Genomic DNA, 20,541 nt, shown 5'->3' with positions numbered 1-20,541 from the left:
TTCCTGCTCGTCCTCATATTTTATTACAACACAACTGTCGGCGCCGCTCATCTGGTCTCATATTAAAATTAAAAGATTAATTTGTTTTCCTCTGGTATGGGAGGAGACACCTTCAGTCCTGGCACGGGTCCGCCTGACGCACCGTAACCGGCCTCTGTGCTGCTTCTCTCCTGCCTCTCCTCTCTGCAGAGCAAGTAAAGACGAGAAAATAACTGTCATGTTGCCTTAACCAAACCGGAAAGGTGACTTTTAGCGCGTGTAAGCGCTAAGTGTTTGTGGGTAGGTGTGAGCGTGCGTGCGTGTGAGAGAGAGAAACAGACACACACACACACACACACACACAGAGAGAGAGAGAGAGAGAGAGAGAGAGAGAGAGAGAGAGAGAGAGAGGTGGCGCGGGTAGGGCAAACAGGTGTATCCAAACAGGTAAGGCTGCGCCTTCTTTGTCTAAAGGGCAAATCAGTATGGCGTGCGTTTAACAAACTGACGGGATTAATATTTTTTCACAAGGACTGAGTGAAGATTAATTTCCTCTTTTTTTACTTTTATTTTGTATATTTATTCATGTATTTATTGAAATAGCCCAGACCGGGACTGTGTGGAAAGGTGGTCCCAGGAAAACGCCCTCATCCAGGATGATCCAGCAGCAGGAGGCTTGAACCGCCTCACTGCTCCGATGCCTGCCCGTCACTGAGGATACTGTTACCTGGACTGATGAGCTTTGTCCCGCCGCTGATATTGTCCCAGCTTGTGCTCAGTTAACAGGAACTCCCGGGGAGAATGACATCTCTGCTGAACACACTCTCCCTGTGTCTCCTCGCCCTGCGGGTCTTCGGTAAGAGGACTTCACACGGAGTCTTGTCTTCTGTGGCTTCTGTCTGCGCCTTTCTGCTGTCTGCTGTGTGACCTCTGTGGTGTCCAGATCTGCTCATAATATCATTACCACACATGTTATAGTGAGATAAGAAAGGAGTATTATGAAGTGAAAAGGTTCTATTGAAAGAAACCCTATTTCTTTATGAGAACTGATCGTTCTGCCTCTCTGTATCTCATGCATATTCATAATTCTGTTAATGCAGTTCTTTTTGTTTTGCATGTTACAGTGTAGACTTAGCTGGAGCAGTGCTCCTATAGAAAACACTCATGGTGCTGCTGTGTGACATTTCAGGAAAAACAGGTTGCTGTTGATCAGTCCTCCTCTGGTCCGGACCCATAGAGAGAGAGAGTGTGTATGTATGTAAGTGTGTGTGTGTGTGTGTGATAAATGCTGTAGGTCTATGGATGTCAACATCAGAAAATCTCTCAACTGTACACAGTGTACCACACTGTATTATAAACTATTACCTTGTTAATTTGGTGAACTCATAAACATGATCAGTAAGACACAGATAGACTTCCCTCACAGTGCCAGACAATGACAGATGAGTTTGGATTTAAAGAAAAATCCTTTTTTAATTCCGTACATAAAAGCAGCATTGGCTGAGTGTTATTCCAGTAATGCTGCGCAGGCGGATTCCACACAGTGACAAACACTCTCCAAAAACTACACACCTGTCTACAGAGTACACACTCACCAGCTCTGATGGTAAATGCATGAATCACAACCTCTCCAACAGATTCTCACACATCAGTTGTTGAATCAACACCTGTGTGGGCCCACACACGCACACACACAAATGAGGTCATCATATAATTTGGTAGAACTTATAGTAGCTGTTAATTAAAGAGGATTTAATAATGTTCCCAGGGAAATCAGCATGGATTAACAGGACTGATGTGACCGATGATGTCAGACTCAGATCTCTGGTTTTAATGTTTTAAAATCTGCAGGTCAGTTTGTCCACCTCTCTGGTCCAGGATGCACTGCAGTCCAGTTTGTCATTCATGATCCTCAGAGGATGAATCCTTACAACTCTAGTGATCTTCTGCCTCAGAACCTGCTGAACAGCATTTTTACTACATGTATTTTCTTTTTGAGCTGGGGTCTTCTTTCACTACAGTAGCATGCAAAGGTTTGGCCACCTCTGGTCCAAAAGCAAGTGGAAGATGAAATGTTCTTCATGAGGGATAAAGTTACAGATGACACATTCCTTTTACATTCTAAACAATAATCTTTTTTCATCTTTAACATTTTCAAAATGACAGAAAAGGAAAAGGGCCCGGAGCAAAGGTTTGGCCACCCTGCTAGTTAGTACCTATTAGCCCCCCCCTTTGGAAACTATAACTCTTTTCCCCTTCTCACTCTAAAACTGTAGAAAACAAAAATAACACATCGCTTCAAATATTGCAAAATTGTTGAAGTTTGTGTTGTGTCATGTTATGTTTAACTTTATGCCTTTTGGAGATCATTTCATCTTCCACTTGCTGAACTGTTTACATTAACAGACATTTTGACCCAGGGTGCCCAAACTTTTGCATGCCACTGTATATCCAGGACCAAATACCAAATATCTAGCTTGGTCACAAACTAAACACTATCCCTTCGAAATAAAGTATTTACTTAAAAATTCAGCACAAATCTTGGACATCTGGACATAAATATACCTCGAGTTTTCTTTGTCCACTGAGGAAAGACCCTTAACAGAGAAAAACAGGAGACACCTCAGGGTGAGAGACAGAGGAGGGATCCCTCACTCAAAAGTGTCTTTTACATTGATACATTCAAATTGATGCAAATTCTACACCTCAACAAGTCAAAACTAGATGCTGACAAGTGAAACTGAAATCGCAGACGACTGTGAGCAATCAGTGAGCGATCAGTAAAAACATGTTCAAGCTACTGTCTGCAGGACAGTGACTTTGTTGTTTTAATAGGAAACAGCAGAGTAGTGATCAGAGATAAACACTTTTACTTAGGTTATTATAGAGACTGGTGATGAAAAGACTGGACTGTCTTTCATCTGACACACAGGTTGTCTGTCATTTTGTAAATTGATGTATCATTAGTGTCTGAATTAATTTCCCTTCAGTCTCAGTGGGGTTGCCACCATCAGAAACCAGGAAGCTAGTCAATCACTATAGCAACAAATATAATGACACATCTGTTTCCAACAGCAGGATTTTACTGAAACTTCATGGAGCTTTATGTAAGCACCGTGCCAAGGCAAATATCCTCCAGAAACAAACGTTGCAGGGAACCACATGTCCTGGCTGTCACACCTGTGACAGTGTGTGTGCCTGTGTGTGTAACTAATGAGATTGCTGGTGGATAAGGCAAGTTAATTTGAATAGCCCAGTTTTTTTTTTTTGCACAGCAAGCATAACAACATCCTCACAAGTGAGCAGGGCCGTAGGAGAAAAAGGTGATGATAATTCTAGGGGCCCAGCGCCCAGTGGGGCCCATAAAAAACCCCAGTACTGATTTATTCTTCTCCTGACTAATACTGATAGTAATGCTGCATTAGCATCAAAACAAAGTAGGCTAAATAAAAAATGATAATAGCCTACATATGTAGTCTAAAAAAAAACAAAAACTGGAAACGTTAGGGGGTAGGGGCCCACTTTAATATTCTTTAAGGGGACCCAGAATTCCTAGCAACAGCCCTGCAAGTGAGACACACAATAGTATGTGCAGATACTTTGCTGTGTGTTTCCTTGTTGAAGGTGTCGCTCCCTCCAGACAGTGTGGTGACTCTGTGAGTTTGCTTTTAAGCTTATCTAGAGCGACTAGTTAAGCAACATATCTTTATTTGTACTCACCTCTGATAGACAACCTGTTTTCTCTCTCCTCCCTCATCTCTGTCTCTCTGGCTTCCATCTGCCCCCCCCCTCCTAATTTTGTGAACAGTGAACATTTCCCATTGTGTGCTGCTGACACAAACGTTAACTCTTGCAACAATAACAGGGATAAAAGATTTTTAAAAAAAAGAATGGTTTGCATGCTTATCTCCCGCTGAGAGCTGATGAGCAGACTGATAACCATAATGCTTACAGGTTGTGTGGTGAATGTAAAAATAGCCTACATCCAGCAGCTGGTGAACGCAGCCTGAAATTAAGACTAGAGCCTGCAGCACCTTAATCCCACATTAACACCACCTTTTTACATTCATATACAATTCAATCAGTGAGGTTTAGAGGTGCTGACAGGAGGATGATCTATTTTCAGGTACAGACAGGAAGGCTAAGATAAGCTAGGCTAACGTAGCCTCAAATCTAAAGTGAAATGTGCTGCTTTTCATAACTGCAGCTCCAAGCGTACGTTATTCAAATGTAGCACAACTCATTTGTTTCGAACTGGAAGAAGAAGGCTAATTCAGGACTAGAAACAATGTTGTTCAGGTTTGTTTGGAAATCACACGGTTTTAGAAGACTTTCAGGCCGTGATTGTGAAATAGGCTAATATTCAAATTCAATTAGGCTACTGTCACTAAGAGAAGCTTGGGTCAGATGTAAGTTATTTTATTTTAGCTGCAAGCTGAATGCTAGTTTGGTAGCCAGGGGTGGACCGGACACTGTCCCAGTGGGTTGATGCCTAATGGGCTGGTCAGCAGGGGATTTTTTTTCTTTTCCCACAAAACTGGACGGCCAGTTATGAGGCCAACTGGCACAGCCCATCAACTCACCCCATTGGTATTTAGTCAGTGGGCTGTCAATCACCCGTTTTGAATGGGCTGGGCTAATTCGAAGTTCGAACCATGAACTTGAAAGGTCAGCAAAGACACATTAATAGCCTAAAGGCTGGAGTAGGCGCTTTTGTGATGGAAGCTATAGGCCACTTCTTTATTTTAGTTTCTAAAGGGGGCAACTAAGCAAGAAGAGATGTTTTCATCAGCTGAGGAGATAGCCTATAGGAGAGGATTTCCTGAAGCTGCTGTAAAAAGGAGAGATGTCATGATTACTTGTTTTCACAAGTAACCACACCACAATCAATTGATCGTAAGGATTCCTAAATACCATCACTTTCCAAAAAAAGATTATGTCAGAACCATACTGGCAGATCAACGCAACTCACATGAAGGAAAACAAAGTTACACGCCAACCACGTTTTGAACTTTGTTTTCGTCCATTAAATTGTCAATTTACATAATGTAACATTCAATTGGTAGGAATTTAAAAGGATTAAAATAAACTTAAACATTTAGTAAAGATGACAACTAATGACTTGAAACATATTAATACTAGATACTTCAAATATTTTGTGTATAAAATTAGTAATATCATTATATTTTGACTATATTTTACACATTCATATTCATGCATAATAATTGTGATACTGTGATTATTTCTCTGACACTAATCATAACAAGAATATTATAATGGTGACATCCCTAATAGGAAGTGGTTTAAGATCACAGGTCCAAAGTCACTGTTGTGCTCAGTGATACTGCAGATTGAAACCAATTATCTGCACATGTTTTATGGGCCTATAGATTTACCTTCCTCCTCCTCTCCTCTTTCAGTCACAGTGATTCATGGAGAGTTCGTGGAGCCCCCCCCCAACGGCTTCCTCCGCTCCTTGGCCGAGGAGGAGACGGTGCTGCCCTGCCGCTACCAGCCCAGCGAGGGCAACGTGGTGGTGCAGGTCACGTGGTACAAGGACGGAGATCAGATCATCACCGCGCACCATATCAACGGACAGACAGGTAGGCTGGCACTGTGGCTCCAGTGGTATTCACAAGTCATGCTTTACATTCTCTGCTGCGTACTAGAATAGTCACTCAAACCCAGTGACTGAACTTTGCAGCTGATTTGTCAGTTTGAGTTTGACTGAAGCTTCTATATCGTTGATTTAAGACGATAAAATAAGATTTAAGTGTTCACAACCATTTAAAAGCTCAGTGGACTGTGAGACAACTCTGAACTTTTGTGCTTCACTTTTGTTTTTATAATAATTGGTGGTGATTTAGTAAATGAAGCTTATCCCCGATGTCAGTGTGAGACATGTTGTGTCGGACTATGAGCTAAATGCCCAGAATGTAAATGTAATTTCAAGTACAAGTTCAGACGTGTGCGTGGAACTGAAGGTGACACAAGGAGCCCTGAGGTCTGTTTTGAACTTACTGGATTTAATTATTTGTGTCACCTCCTCCCTCACACTCTCCTTTAATTCTGTGCCTCCATCCCTCTCTCTCTGTCTCTCTCTTTGTCTCTCTGTCTCTGCAGCGTTTGGGACGTGGTCTCGACGCGTGCGCTTTAAGAGCAACGAACCCACCGTGGACTCCTCTCTGGTTATCATGAGCACGGACATCTCTGACGAGGGGAAGTATATGTGCCGAATCAGCACCTTCCCAGGTGGAAACTTTGACAATGAGATGTCGCTCATCGTATGGAGTGAGTTTCTCCCTGATGGCTCTGCCCTGCACTGTTATTACATGAGCGATAATATGTTGTACAAACATGAAAACTGATGGTAATCCCAAAAGTGACTCCATTTACTAAAGGGAAGTGATGTGACTCAGTGGCTGTTTGTTACTTTATCTAAATTGCACATCATTCATCATGTGTATGCACATGATGGATTCAACAACATGACTAATTATGTAGTGACACATAATAATAACAAACTTGCCTTATTTGTCACTATAGCTTTTCATACAATTCGTCCACTCACTCCTTATAAGGTAATTAGTACTTGCACAGGATACAATTTGATTTCAGATTTTGGACAATCAATTATGGTAATAATTCATAATGTTTTATATATTTTAAACTTTGAACCTATTTTGTGTTTTAGAGACATGTTATTATTATTATTGTCATTATTCCCACTTCAGCAATTAGAAATTATTATTGTTTTTGTTTTCTTGGTTTTATATGATAATTTTAGCTCTCCTCTTATGTAGCATAAGAAACAAATTGACCTGTTGACAGTCTTTGTTAGCACTTCAACAATGGCATGTTTTCTTTTCTTCTTTTTCTCCATCATGTGTTTTGTTCTCTCTTATCACAAGCTACCTTAATATATCTACCCCCCCTTTTTTCCCCTTTTCTCTCTCTTTCCTTTTCTTTCTTTTTTTTAATTAGCTGCTGTGTTGCGACCTTTGCTCTTAATTGTCTGTGCTGTGTCATGTCTTGTCATGTCTTTATGCTTTATGTCTGTCACTTGTATTGCACAATAAAAAAATAAAAACAGGGCAGGAAAAAAACAATGGCATGTTTAGTGCTGAAATATTGATAAGCAGTTAGATGTTAACAAATCTAACTTTCTTGATCATTTTATTATAACTATCACTCACCTAATGACAGATTTTAAAAAGCTCTGACAAGCTTTGTGGTTTTAATTGACAAATAAGCAATCCAAATTAGAGTGTAGGAATAAAAGTTATTATTTAACAATGGACTGAACACACACAGCTTCATGTTGTATGTGTATGTGCTTTGATGATATATGATTGACAGTGCTGTAACAATAGCAAGTGACCCCACACATGCCAACAGATCCTGATTCAGGTGTTTCTAAACTGTGTTTGGTGCATTACATGGACATTTCTACAACTTAGCCCACTTTAAATCAGTGTAAAAGGCTGTTGATGTGGGACCCATAGATAAGAAGAAACCACTAGAGAGAGTGTGTGTATAGGAGCTTGAATCTGTTTGTATTCATGACTTATTGCTGAGTGTGTCGACTCATTACCTCCACTCTAACCCTCCTCCCTGCAGCCGTTCCCATCTCCTCCATCGACCCTGTGGTTCTGGTGGAGGGACAGTCCTACAGACAGGTGGCCTCCTGCCGCTCCGTAGCCCGACCGCCTCCCCGCCTCTCCTGGGACACGGACCTGAACGGTCAGTCCACCAACCGTTCCTCTGACAACGGGGCGGTCTCCACCCAGTACTTACTGCACCCGCTGAGAAGCATGAATGGCAAGAAGCTGGACTGTTTGGTCTGGCACGAGACCTCGCCGACGCCCCGCAGGCTCAGCAACCGCCTGGTAGTGCACTGTGAGTATATGACACAGGACAAATGAAAAATATATAATAAAAAAACAAAAACTAAATATGACTTGAACATCCTCTTCACAGCTTAACTTCCTGTTTTAACACCTCAGAGTAGAGAGAGACTCAAGAAGTAAAATCTATCTTTCTCTTCCCTGTCTCTTATTTTCTTAAAACCTAACATCGTTCTGAGTTTAAAGGGATAGTTCAACATTTTGGCAAATTTACCTATTGCCATAATCCCTATAGTCATAGCAGTAGGTTCATTACCTTTAATTACTGGTGCATGTTGTTTTGAGATCTGCAGGGCAGAGACATGAGCTGCTTAGTGAACACAATAGAGGTGAATGGTACAGGTCCGCTGTCCCTCATCAAACTCATCAAATACACAATCCAACAACTCCAAACTGCTCTTGTGGACAAGTTTTCATCTGCACACACATTCATCATGCTATGAGATAATAATGGAACATTACGAGACAGAGTTGTTTTCGAGACAAATGCATAGCCGGAACTACATTCCAGAGACTGCTGCTGGGTGGAGTGATTTCAAAAGTGCAAGTAGTTCTGAGTATTTGTCTCATGTCGTAATGTTTAATAATTATATTATTTCACTTACTTGAAAATAAGAATTTTGTTCTTAATTTGCTTGCCTGGTTAAATAAAGGTTAACCTGTTACCATTCCAACGGCCCGCCCGCGGGCCCCCGGGGGGGTTTTAAACAGGGAGGTGTCATAGAGGATGTCACCAGTCACTTGAAATAGTCATGCCACATATCGTTGGAAAGCTAAAACTCTTGTGATTAAAGATATGCCGACCATTCCTAAATATAATCATCACAGCAACACTCGAATCAGACTATAAACATGCTAACAAAGTTCGTAAAAAGCCGATATAACTCACGATTTGTGTCAGGGCAGGCTCAAGATCACAGGGTTTCCCCACAAACTTGGTGTCGTTACATTCAGAAAAGTCCAGTAAATCCAATCCAGTAAAGTATTTAGTCCAAAACACACGGTTGTACCGGTAGATAGCCTCATCCCGCTGCTGCATCTTATGAAATTACGCATTGTATATCCAGTAAATCCGTTTATTTCTCCTCATAAGTCCGGCGTTTACATGAAAACAATGTTTATTTCACTTCACAAAATGGCGCTGCACTCTGACCTTTCGATTGACAGCTCACTCGACCAATCACAAGCTCCCTGTCCCCGGCTGCCGCCTGCAATAGCGAATGAGTGGCTGTGTCTGTATGAGGAACATCCCCTCCGACAGCGCTGAATGGCTTCAGCCAATAGAAACAGATCCCGATGGCAACTGATGCATTGAATAGCCAATGAAATTCCGAAAAAAACGATGTGCTGCATTCATGGTCCCTGGGAAAAGGCAGCACTACAATTTTCATGCGTAACTGTGCAAAAGCTGCACTTTGGCGCATGTATTGTTTCTCAATGGCAATTTTAGGAAAACGCCTAGATATACACTTAGAAAAACATGTGTAAAATACTAATTTTTAGCAGGATTGTTATCAAATTTGAACTGGGGCCAGGTAAGGCTTCATGCTGTGGTCCCATTGTGTTTTCCAGCTAAAATTCTCAGCTACACTCATCTTCAGGCATCTGATTGCAACAAAAAAATTCAGGCGAGAATAAAAACATTCTAATTCAGTGTGTTCCAACTTAGATTACTCAATGAAAATAGCACTTATAGTGATTATTTCAGTTTGGGGAAAAACTTCAGAGTGTTACCTTTCAAAAGAGACCAAGCCCATCCATATTCTCCAAACAGTTCAAGAACAGCATTCAATTTACTTTGGGTACGCCTTGGATAGGCGAATATTACAGAATTTATGGGAGTGGTAAGAGCATGGCAAATGTGCAGGTCATAGCTTTTCACAAAGAGTGTTGTGGACCTATGACTAAAGGGATTATGGCAATAGGTGGGTTTGGAGAGGTAGATACATGCACATCCATGTAAACCAGGTGCAGAGTCCAAAAAACGTGATCAAAAAGAGATGAAAAAAATACTTTATTCTATAATAACATAAAAAGGACAACGTTTCGAGCCTGTCGGCTGGAGTGACCTGATGAAGTCACTCGTGTTGAGACATCTCAGCTTGTCACATTTATGATATTAGCAGGGAACACCCATGGGTGTGGTCAACACCTCAATAATAAATCAATTCATATAACAACCAGTATGTTACAACAATGTTAACCATAGGGGTTTAGGGGTTTATTTCTCAGAAGTACTTGACCTGGACGAATGAGAACATTCACAGACGTCTTCCTGTCAAGGTGTTATTGCTGTCTATGATTGTTATTTTGTTGTTTTTCCAGGACCATTAAGGCTGTCAAACGACTTCTATGTGGGATCAACCCCTATGGGAACACTGTTGTGATATACTGGTTGTTATATGAATTGATTGATTATTGTGGTATTGACCACACCCATGGGTGTTCCCTGCTAATTTCATGAATGTGACCAGCTGAGATGTCCCAACACGAGTGACCTGATGAAGAGTCGGCAGGCTCGAATAAAGTATATTTTTTCATTGGGAGCATCTACAGTGTGTACAAGTTTTTTTTCTCTCTTTTTGAATACTGTAGGTGAATTTGCCAAAATGTTTAACTGTCTCTTTAAAGTTACATTGGCTTCGTTACACATCTGGTTTCTTGCTGCCCCATTATGTGCATCAGATAAAAACAAAGTAATAAATGCCTCAACAGAACTTAACAAGTCCATTTTTTGATCCTCCCCCCCAGTCCCTCCACATGCTGAGGTGTCTGGCTACAGTGGAGGCTGGTCTGTTGGGATGGAGAACGCTGCCCTGAGGTGTGTGAGTGGAGGAAACCCCAAACCACAGAGTTTCACCTGGATCAGGTACAGTACTGTAGGGCCCGCCTCCTCTCCCTGGCTGTCTGGTGCTCGTGTGACTAACCGTCTGATGTGTCTGGTCACTGTTCATTTTCTCATGAATTTCAGAGTGATTATGGGAGTTATCCCACCAGTGAAGGGTTGAAACTGGATGTAGTGAGGTCACACTCAGGTCATGGACAGGTTTCAGTTAGCTTTACTCAGTAATCTTACTGACTTTTGGTCATTTGTTCCTGTTTTTCTTTAATATGACATTGTTCCTAAGAGAAGCTTGTGGCCTTAATGACATTGACACCCTTTTTTGTGGGGGGTTTATGAGCTAATTTTATTTTAAGCTCAATAGAAAAAGGCGACTTTGACAGTTCCATATCAAGCCACAGAAGTGTTTTTAAAGCTTGACATTATGTCATGTGATTTGTGTGGAACAACTGTCCAGTTGACTCATCTGACCTATAAATGAAAACGTCATGGGTCATATTCTGTGTTTCTCTTATTGCAACAAAATTCCATTCATTGTTGAAACCAACATGCGCCTGTGTTTTCACGCACAGACTCAATCTTTCCTACTGAAGATGTAAATCTGTTATATAATTATTTAGTTTCTAAACAATAGCTGGGCCATAGAGTTGGTACCTAAAATATTCCTTTAATTTTTAGTGTTGCAGCAGCAGCAAATATCAATGAAAAAAGGTAAAAGGACAACAGATAAATTAAATAATAAATATAATTTAATATAATATTAACAATTATAAATACAAGCAATAAAAACAATATTTGTAAAAATATACTAAAGCAGCTGTGTAATCATGTGGCCTGTCCAGTCAGTGACCTTATGTAGGCTACATGTTTAGAAATATTTCTGGACAATAGACAGTGAAGATAAAGCTTCATTCTTTAACTCACTGATTGCTGTCTCCTGTTGTTGACAGTCATGCCAGTGTTAACTCTTATCTCTGTGATGTCTTTTATTAGTTAGCATGCTAAGCAGCTAGCCCTGGGCCCGCTCATCACTTTCCCATAGTGACTCACTGTCACGTCCAATCTCAACACCGCAGACACACTTACAAACAGCTGCTTATCTTCTTTGTAAAAAATGCACAAGTAGTGCTGTACATTATATATCATCTCTCAGAGATGCTGAGACAACATTATTGTCACGTGTATTGTTTTGCCTCGTGCTGACGGACCACTTGTTTACATAGAGGCTTGTTTATGCCGTTACGTGCAGCAGCTGTCGTCCATCGTCCGTCTGCCCAATTTCACGTGAATGCAGCATGAAAAATACCATTGAGTTGCTTACGATATACAACCGCAACGCTAGATGGGAGTAAGTCCTACACAATGTACCTTTAAACATATATTTGTATTAAAGGAAAACCCCACAGTTCACCCTCAGTGTCATTAAAGCAGAAGTAAGCGATCCGGTGGTTTTGGCTAACTTCCTGTCAGCCGATGGAGTTAGCAGTCCCCGCCCTCGTCCCTACGTCACCACCATCACGCGCATCCCTTGGCTGCACACACAGAGAGGACTGCCCCTTTATGCCGTTCTCTCTCCTCATTGGATAAAGGTTGTAGGATACAAGGAACGTTTTCTCCTGGGCTTACAGCAGAGCAGAGTGACTGACAGACCCGTGTTTCAGACCAAACACTCTATTGATACTTATCAGTAGGTGACGTCACGGTGTGTTCCACCTGGCCGCCGCCATGCTGGGTACCGAACACTGAGTTAACCTCTATTCAGCTCAGTGCAGCCACGTCCTCTCTGACTAGAAGACTGCTGCCTGATGTAGTTTGGATATGGATATTTCTCATTTTGATGGCCTTGCCTTGAAAGCACACACCTCCAGCACCTTTCTGCTGAGACGATCTTTGACAGCGCGGTGCGCCGCTCTCTCTCCCGTTAAAACTTAATCTAGCTCACCCAGCGGACCTCTCTCTCTCTCTCCTCGTCTCTCTCTCTCTCTCGCGCTCACTGTCTCTCTCCTGTTACTTATATGTGTTTAACCAAATACACGAAAAGCCAAATCAAATCAAAAATGCGTAGCCCACTTCTTTTTTCTTTTTTAACTCACAGACATTTTCATAAAGTAATAAAATATCTGGACATTTTGCCACCGTTAACATTGAGACAAAAGGCTGCAGGAATGGAAGAAGAATTCGGCAAATCATCTTATCACGCAAAAAGGCACAACAAACAGGTTTTGCACAATGGTTTGCACAAATAAGTCTTAATATGCGCAACACCTTCTCATCACAATCCACGCCATCTACACAGCTACGTTATCAGCTCAGCTGTTATTAAAACCCAACTCATCAGGACGCGATGACCACCACTCACATTAAACAAACCGTTAACAATTAATCCACACTCAAACCGAGGCAGCAATAGTGTTAACTGTACTCAACAAGCTATTATTACAAGGTTTACAACAGATATGACAGACAACCTGGGCCGTGTGTGTGCGTGTATAAGAAAGGGAGGGAGGGAGGGAGGGAGAGAGAGAAAGTAGGTAAAAGCTGCTAAGTTAGCTGTTAGCTACCGTAGCTCAGGCGTCGTCTCCCGTCAGGTAAAAGCTGCTGTTTATTCCTCAGATGAAGCTCATGTTGAGGCTCTCCGGTACAGTTATCCATCACTGCTGTTGAATTAGCCGCTAAACTGCTGGACGCTAAAACCGAGGGGGCGTCTGTGTGTTTACAATTCACGAAAGCAACGTGAACGTACGTGCCGCTCACACTCAGTAGAGTGAGGCAGCCTCCCTTGGCGTAGGCTACATGTCTCCCAAGCTGTTTAATGACGGTAAAAAATGAAACAGAAAGTAAATATCCTGCATAGTTTCTCTTTTCTGTGCTGCGCTGATCAGAGCGGCGTCCCTAGCAACGGTGTATTTTACTTAGCAACGATCTGTTAAACAGGAATAACAGACTGTTAAATGCAAAATCAAGATGTAAATAAATATCAGAAATATCAATAAATTATCGGAATACGATATTCAATAGAGCCATGTAATAAAAAAAGGTTTATCCACTATTTTTGTGAGATTTGATGTCACAGCCCATAGACTGCCTTTGGAAGTCGGTACCCAAGATGGCGCTGTGACCGGCTGCGAACGCTGTGTGACGTCACGTGATATCTATCAATAGAAGTGATTGCTGTCGGAAGATAGAACTAAGACTTATATTAACACAAACATTCCGCTTACTTCTGCTTTAATGTATCAAACTAATTCCAAGTTCTCAAGTTCTGTTGAGTCAACAGTCTAATTCTTCCAACAACGTACTGTTAAGTGTCACTTAAACACTGAGCTGAAACAACCTTTAACAGTGTAGTGTGGAAGGATCTCCACCCTTTCCACATGACTTTGACAAACAAGCCCTGGCATCGCCACCTCCCGATTCTGCTGCTTCAGTGGAAACTGACAGATTCAACTGTTGTATGTGTCATTTAAAAAGCCCGACTTCTTCTGCTTGTGTCATCTCTGAGGCCATTTCCTCTCGGTGCATTAAGATATTTTCAGGGTGTGGCATTGAGTTTGGTCAGAAAAATGCAAGACATGAAAGGCGAGTGGAGGAGAAAAGACACTTATCGAGGTTGGAGAAGTGACAGTTGGGCCTGGGAGAGTAAATCCTATTGGGTAAAAATGTAAAGACAAATACAATTGGATGTGTTTCTTAGTTGTTTTTGCCATATGGTGATGCAGGCATGTTGTTAGTCATAGGAACACACCTTGGGAAAAGAGGCTTTGTGAGTAAGGCTTCACCAGACACACACACACACACACACACACACACACCAGGCGTACGGCTTACGCACTCATGAATGATCATGTACGCACGCACGCACACATACGAAACCAAGTCAGCACCCAAAATCTCTAGTTACAGTCAACCTCACCTTACTTGTGTACGCGCTTCACACACACACACACACACACACACACACACACACACACTCACACACACACACTCACAGTCGGCAAACCTGTTGGATTTGTCAATAAAAGGCGGCAGGTGAAGTAATCGCTGGTGTCACAGTGTCATGTTGCGGCTTGTGCCAAAAGCAGACAGATGAGACGGTTTCACACGAAGGGGGGAGAAAAAGGGGGATGAGAAGAAAAAGGGAAAGGGAAATAATAAGGAATGGGAGAGAGAGAGAACAAGAAAAGAGGGAAAGAGAGAGAGAGCTATAGGGCAGGAGGGTGAAGGGGTGAGCTATGTGTTGGCAAGAGGAGAAAGAGGAAGCAGAATGTGTGGATTGTGTGAGATGTTTTCGTGGTTGTGCATCTGCATGTATGTGAAAATAGACAGTTGACAGTTCCTCCTTCCTGTGCCTGATAGGGGCTTACAGAACAAAACAACAGTATAGCTTTACACTGCACTGTGCACTAAATGCAGACTGATGTCGGTCTTGATGGCTGTGAAAAAAAAAAAAAAGTTAGTTTCAGAGTGTGTTGCTATAATGGCTGAAACACAGCAGGTATCTCTGGTTGGAAATGCAACAAGCAGACATCAAGTTCAGGTCTGTTCAAAGTGATTAGATCAAAACAACAACACTGAGGCAACACCCTGGTCGGTGTTTCTCACTGAAGCTTCTTGAGTCACACACTGCCAGGAAATACACTGCATGATTCCAAACAATGTCTGAAGAGTTACCATGAAAACTCACAATAAAGAGAGACTTTAATAAACATGGATTTACTTCTATCAGTTCAATTCAGTTCAGTTCAAAGCAGTTTGACAACAATACTGCCAAAGTATCAGTATATACAAATCCCAAAATACTAAATATAAAATGTAACAAACAACACCAACATTGTTCTATGGGTATGTATTAATTATGTATTTACAGTATTATTGGTGTCTATGTAGGTCACTGTCTGCCGTGTTGCGGCCTGTTGATACATGTTGGGGTAAATTTAAAGTCATTTAGTTTGGGATTGGTCTCGTTGAACTGAACTGAGCAAGTGAACGTCCCTCGTTTCAGTGAATGATTCATTTTTAAATTTATTTCTCACTGATTTAAAGATGATGTGTGTGAAAATGAAAAGAAGGAACAGGTGGTTAGGATGAGCAACACGGCGTCTGGCATATGCATCTAAAAAGAGGAAGCATGTTACTACATCCAAGTATTTAAATGTTAAAAACCACAGTTCCTCAACTTGAGTTTGGCTCGAGATCAAGTCAATCACGATACTTAGATAAAATGTCCAACTTTACAGCAGAAATAAAACATACATAGGTAGTCTCCACACCGGGTGTGACCTCTTTGAGTTCGAGGTGGGTGAGTGGACGAAGTCTGAGCTCAGAAACACACCCCACCTCTTCACCCATTTTTGGATTAGCAGGGAGTTAGGAACTGTCAAGGTGGCGACCGGTGGAGCAGCTCACTCGGAGCTTCAAAACCAGTTTTGGTTGACAGCTGTGGTTAGTTATATACATTTAAAGGGATATTTAAACATTTAGGCAAATTCACCCATTGCCATAATCCCTATAGTTTTAGGAGTAGGTTTGTTACCTTTAATTGTTGGTGCAAGCAGTTTTTTGAATGGTGGGGCAGAGGCGTGAGCTGCTCAGCTAACACTAAGGAGGCATATGGTATCAAAGTCATCAAATACACAATCCAACAACTCCAAAACGCTCTGGTGGACAAGTTGTGACCTGCACATTCACCACGCTATGAAATAATAATGTAACATTACGAGACAGAGTTGTTTTCAAGACAAATGCGTAGCCAGAACTACATCCCTGACATGGCTGTTCGGCAGAGTGATTTCGTAGTTCAGAGTATTGCTTCGTGTGTCGTAATGTTACATATACGTTATTATTTCATAGCGTGGTGAATGTGCAGGTCACAACTTGTCCACGAGAGCGTTTTGGAGTTGTGGGATTGTGTATTTGATGAGTTTGATGGGGGAAACCCGGAAATACCATATGCCGCCGTAGCATTAGTGTTAGCTTGTATCTCTGCCCCGCTGATCGAAAAACAGCTTGCACCGACAATTAAAGGTAACAAACCTACTGCTATGACTATAGGGATTATGGCAATTGGTGAACTTGCCAAAATGTTGAACTGTGCCTTTAATGATCAAAAGACTTTTTTTTAAATTCAATGAATTCATTTCTATGTATACTTTTATATCTGAAGGTGTAAACAATGAGCAACTTTGTATTTATACATAATTTTTGGTGGCGTTTTTTGCATTTGATAGGTCAGTGTAGAGGAAAGCAAGGAGAGAAACTGGGGATGACATGCGCTAAAGATCCTGTCGGTCGGGAGTCGAACCATCGATCAGCGCTTCAGACATATGCCAACACAGAATGTGCTCTCTAACCACTCGACCACCCCAATAATGAGCAGCTTTTAGCTTTAACCCAGATTATAAACCAACAGGTCCATGTGTTGATCTGATTGCTCTGTAATGTCATTTTGTCTTGTATTTCATTGTGTTTGCAGAAAAGGTGGCGAGCTGCCGGAGGGGGTGATCAGCCACTCTAATGGGACACTAGCTTTTGATCGACCCTTAAACTCATCAGACGGGGGTGTCTACGAGTGTGCAGCAAAGAACGAAGTGGGAGTAGGGAAGGCGGAGGTGGAGATTACAGTGACAGGTAGATAGTGACACCGTCGACTGGACCAGATGTGATAATAATACATGATATTTACATCCGTCTAACCCGGCCTGACTCCATATTCACTCTCTGTCTAGTGCCTGTAGAGCGAGAAGAACCCCCTGAAAACATGCTGATGCTCATTGTGTTGGTCGTGTCTGTCGCGCTGCTGATCTTGATGCTCGTCATCGTCGTCACGGTCACGTGCCACCATAAGCGCAAGAACCGGAAGCTGGAGAAGGAGCTGGATGAGAGGAAGTATGTGGATGTAACACCATGTTGTGAGAGGTCAATTCATCTCCATAGGGCAGAGCGTCCCCAAAAATGGTGGAGCTATTACACTCATTACAGCTGAAAGATACAACAGTGTGTTAAGTAGAATAAGAGAAGTGGTAAATGTTCAATTCAGCTGAAAAATAAGTGTGGAGGCGAGAAGGGAAATGGAAACAATTGAAAGAAAACATGCATGATGTGTCACTGTTTTTATTTCAACATTTTTCTTGTTTCTTGTTTCTCACAGAGAGGAGATAACCACTCTCTCCAGGCAGGCGTCTATCAGGAGAGTGAACTCAGACGCCAGAGGACTGGTACTATCTCTGAATTATTCTTATCACATCTGCATCAAAACCAGAAGAGTGTTTCACACCATTAACTTTTCAAAGATTCCCCAGAAATCCTTCATATTTTACTGTGATGAATTGTTAATTGTGCGCTCCATGAACGCGGCTGTCAGTCAGTTGTGGAAATCAAGGAGTGGGTTTAGACTTTTTGAACTGAGAGGATGTTTTATGCACAGACTTTTTGTTTGAGTTATCTTCTATCTATCTACGTAGCTAAATCCTCCACCCCTGCGTTTCTTTGACTTGCAGACGGAAGAACACATCCCTCTGAGGGTGGAGGGCACCCTGAGGACCAGCCTGTCTTCTCTTGGGGTCAGTCTACATATCAGTCTAACTCTACATGCGGGGCCGGGGCCGGGGACTGAGGCTTTACTGTCCAGATGCCGGGCGGCGAAGTTCTGAATCTGAATGTAGTGCATCTCAAATATTGATAATAATAATAATATTTTACAGGTTCATTATTAATCTTTTTTTTTTACTTTGGTCTCCTGATAATGATAATATCATTACATTTTAAATCTAAGAATTTTAAATTCATTAATTTATTTAAACCTAAGTAAATAGGCTATTTGCACATTTTGTTTTGTTTTCATTTAAACTTGATATACAGCAGTTTATGACTGAGAGTTTATTATTCAATGAATGAATGAATGAATGAATGAATCAATCAATCAATCAATCAATCAATCAACATGGAGAATCAAAACTGACTGATCACAGACAAATTGTAAACAAAAGATAATTATAACATACTTAAAAAATAAATTGTCAGTTTTACGAGCTAGAAATACCATTAAATGTCTAATATAATTAGGGCACCACCCCTAGTACGAGTGAATTGTATTTGTTTGCTGATCTTCAGATGTTTGACACTAGAAACTCATTGCGTGCAGCCAAAAAAAGAGTCCAACACTTAAAAACTATTACAGGCTGTTCTTGCATCTTATTTGACTAAATACACAAACAGGTAGAACATGTTGAGTTTGCGATAGCTGGGGGGCAGATTCTGTCACCTATGGATAGGGTCATTTGGGCTAAATGTTTCCCCTGGATGTTTCCCTTTGATGGTTTTTATGCTAAGCTAACAGCTAGCCTGCTGTTTGCAGCTATTCACATTTTATCCTATCACTCATTTAGCATAACAAGCATACATAAAAGAAAATGACACACTTAAATTTGAATGTCCCATATTGTTTAAAGTGAGACCAGAGCTTCCTCTCTTCTGATTGGCTGACACTGACCTGTTGTTACTAGAGCCTCAGAACCTGAGAGAGTAGAACTTCACAATAATAATAATAATAATAATAATAATAATATAGCCCCTAATGTATCTTAGTATACTGATCAGAGTGCTTTCGGTGCTGACAGGAGCAGACTCACTGTCGTGACAGCAGATCCACTATCTCAGGTGGGCGTGGAGGAGGAGGAGGAGGAGGAGGAGGAGCCTTCGACTACCTGGGCCGACCGGTCCTACACAACAACTCAAGGAGGGGGAGGCTTTTGGATCGAGATGAGGAGAACCGACTCCGAGTGGAATCATATGTGAGAAACAGCGCCATGTCTTTGGTGAGTGTGCGGTTGTTGCGCGTGCATTTTTGGGCATGTCAACGCCTGATTTCACCCACTTGTGGAACGGATCTCACCCAGCTCATTAACCTCTGCATATTTACCTGATGATGATGTCATTACTCAGTGGTTATGTGTCTGCTCTTTGTCTTCTCAGCAGGAAACCCGTTTCCACCCCCCCCTCATGCCGTCCAGCTTCCCCGTGCAGCAGTCCACTGAGATCGTGCGGCAGCTGAACGGCAGCGCCTCCCCCCCAATAGACGGGGGCTCTCGGCCCGGAAGCGTGGTGAAAAACCACCAGCATCCCCCCATTAGCTGCAACTACCCGCCGGTGACGGACGACGAGGACGAAGTGGACGAAGGCCTGGGGGGTCCGGCCAGCCAGGAGCATCCTGACGACCAGTACAGCGAGACCAACAGCTCCCAGCGGTCCGAGTCCCACAGCCCGCGCTACCAGCAGACTAACGGCACGTTAAGACCCAAACCCCGACCGAGCCACACCATGATCAGCCCCCACGCCTCCCTGATCCACAAGGCTCAGATAGTTTAGCAGGAAAAAAAAAACAACAACCCATGAAGCCACAGAACTGATGAACTCTATAGGCTCAGAGAAACCAGTTTGTGGTCCCGGAGGCGTCTTTATTATAAGACAACAACATCCTTAAAGGAAAAAAATCTACATCTGCTGCACATTTTCTCTGTGGGACACAAGGTCGCAATATTTCCAGTGCAGCTACAGCTACAGCTTTAAGCGTTAACATAACAGCATTCCTTGCTCGGCTCAACTCTTCACAAATAAAGCATGTGTGGCTCTAACCAGCTGTAACAAACAGCTCAATGCAACTGACATACCTTCTGTGCGGGGTGTTGCAAACACTCAAGGGCACAGTACAGTATGAGACCAGGAATCCAGGTGAAGGCTGTGGGAAAGTTGGTACATCAGTCAGGTAGATTGCAACACCTCTGTGCGGAGGGTGATTTTTTTCCCCCGTACCCGTGC

At 42.1% G+C, this 20,541-nt stretch overlaps 1 protein-coding gene across 1 annotated transcript; it reads left to right on the top strand.

The window, feature by feature from the left end:
* Nucleotides 1-466: 466 nt before the first annotated feature.
* Nucleotides 467-20,197, top strand: LOC146969393 (nectin-4-like). Its single transcript, XM_085759848.1, has 11 exons — nt 467-835; nt 5,400-5,582; nt 6,103-6,270; nt 7,600-7,878; nt 10,638-10,755; nt 17,201-17,355; nt 17,454-17,613; nt 17,876-17,942; nt 18,225-18,287; nt 19,344-19,541; nt 19,699-20,197. Exons 1-11 carry the CDS (start codon nt 781-783, stop codon nt 20,089-20,091), a joined length of 1,839 nt encoding a protein of 612 aa, XP_085615974.1. The 5' UTR covers nt 467-780; the 3' UTR covers nt 20,092-20,197.
* Nucleotides 20,198-20,541: the final 344 nt, after the last annotated feature.

The sequence above is a fragment of the Trachurus japonicus genome, chromosome 18 (genome assembly GCF_045865225.1).
Source record: "Trachurus japonicus isolate A0001 chromosome 18, Traja_1.0".
In the NCBI taxonomy this organism is placed as follows: Eukaryota; Metazoa; Chordata; class Actinopteri; order Carangiformes; family Carangidae; genus Trachurus; species Trachurus japonicus.
This window is presented reverse-complemented; position numbering and strand designations above follow the sequence as displayed.

Coding starts and splice junctions, on each gene's coding strand:
- LOC146969393 (XM_085759848.1), top strand. CDS start 781: ATGACATCTCTGCTGAACACACTCTCCCTGTGTCTCCTCGCCCTGCGG. Junction 5,583..6,102: donor CCATATCAACGGACAGACAG/GTAGGCTGGCAC, acceptor CTGTCTCTGCAG/CGTTTGGGACGTGGTCTCGA. Junction 18,288..19,343: donor CCAGCCTGTCTTCTCTTGGG/GTCAGTCTACAT, acceptor CGGTGCTGACAG/GAGCAGACTCACTGTCGTGA.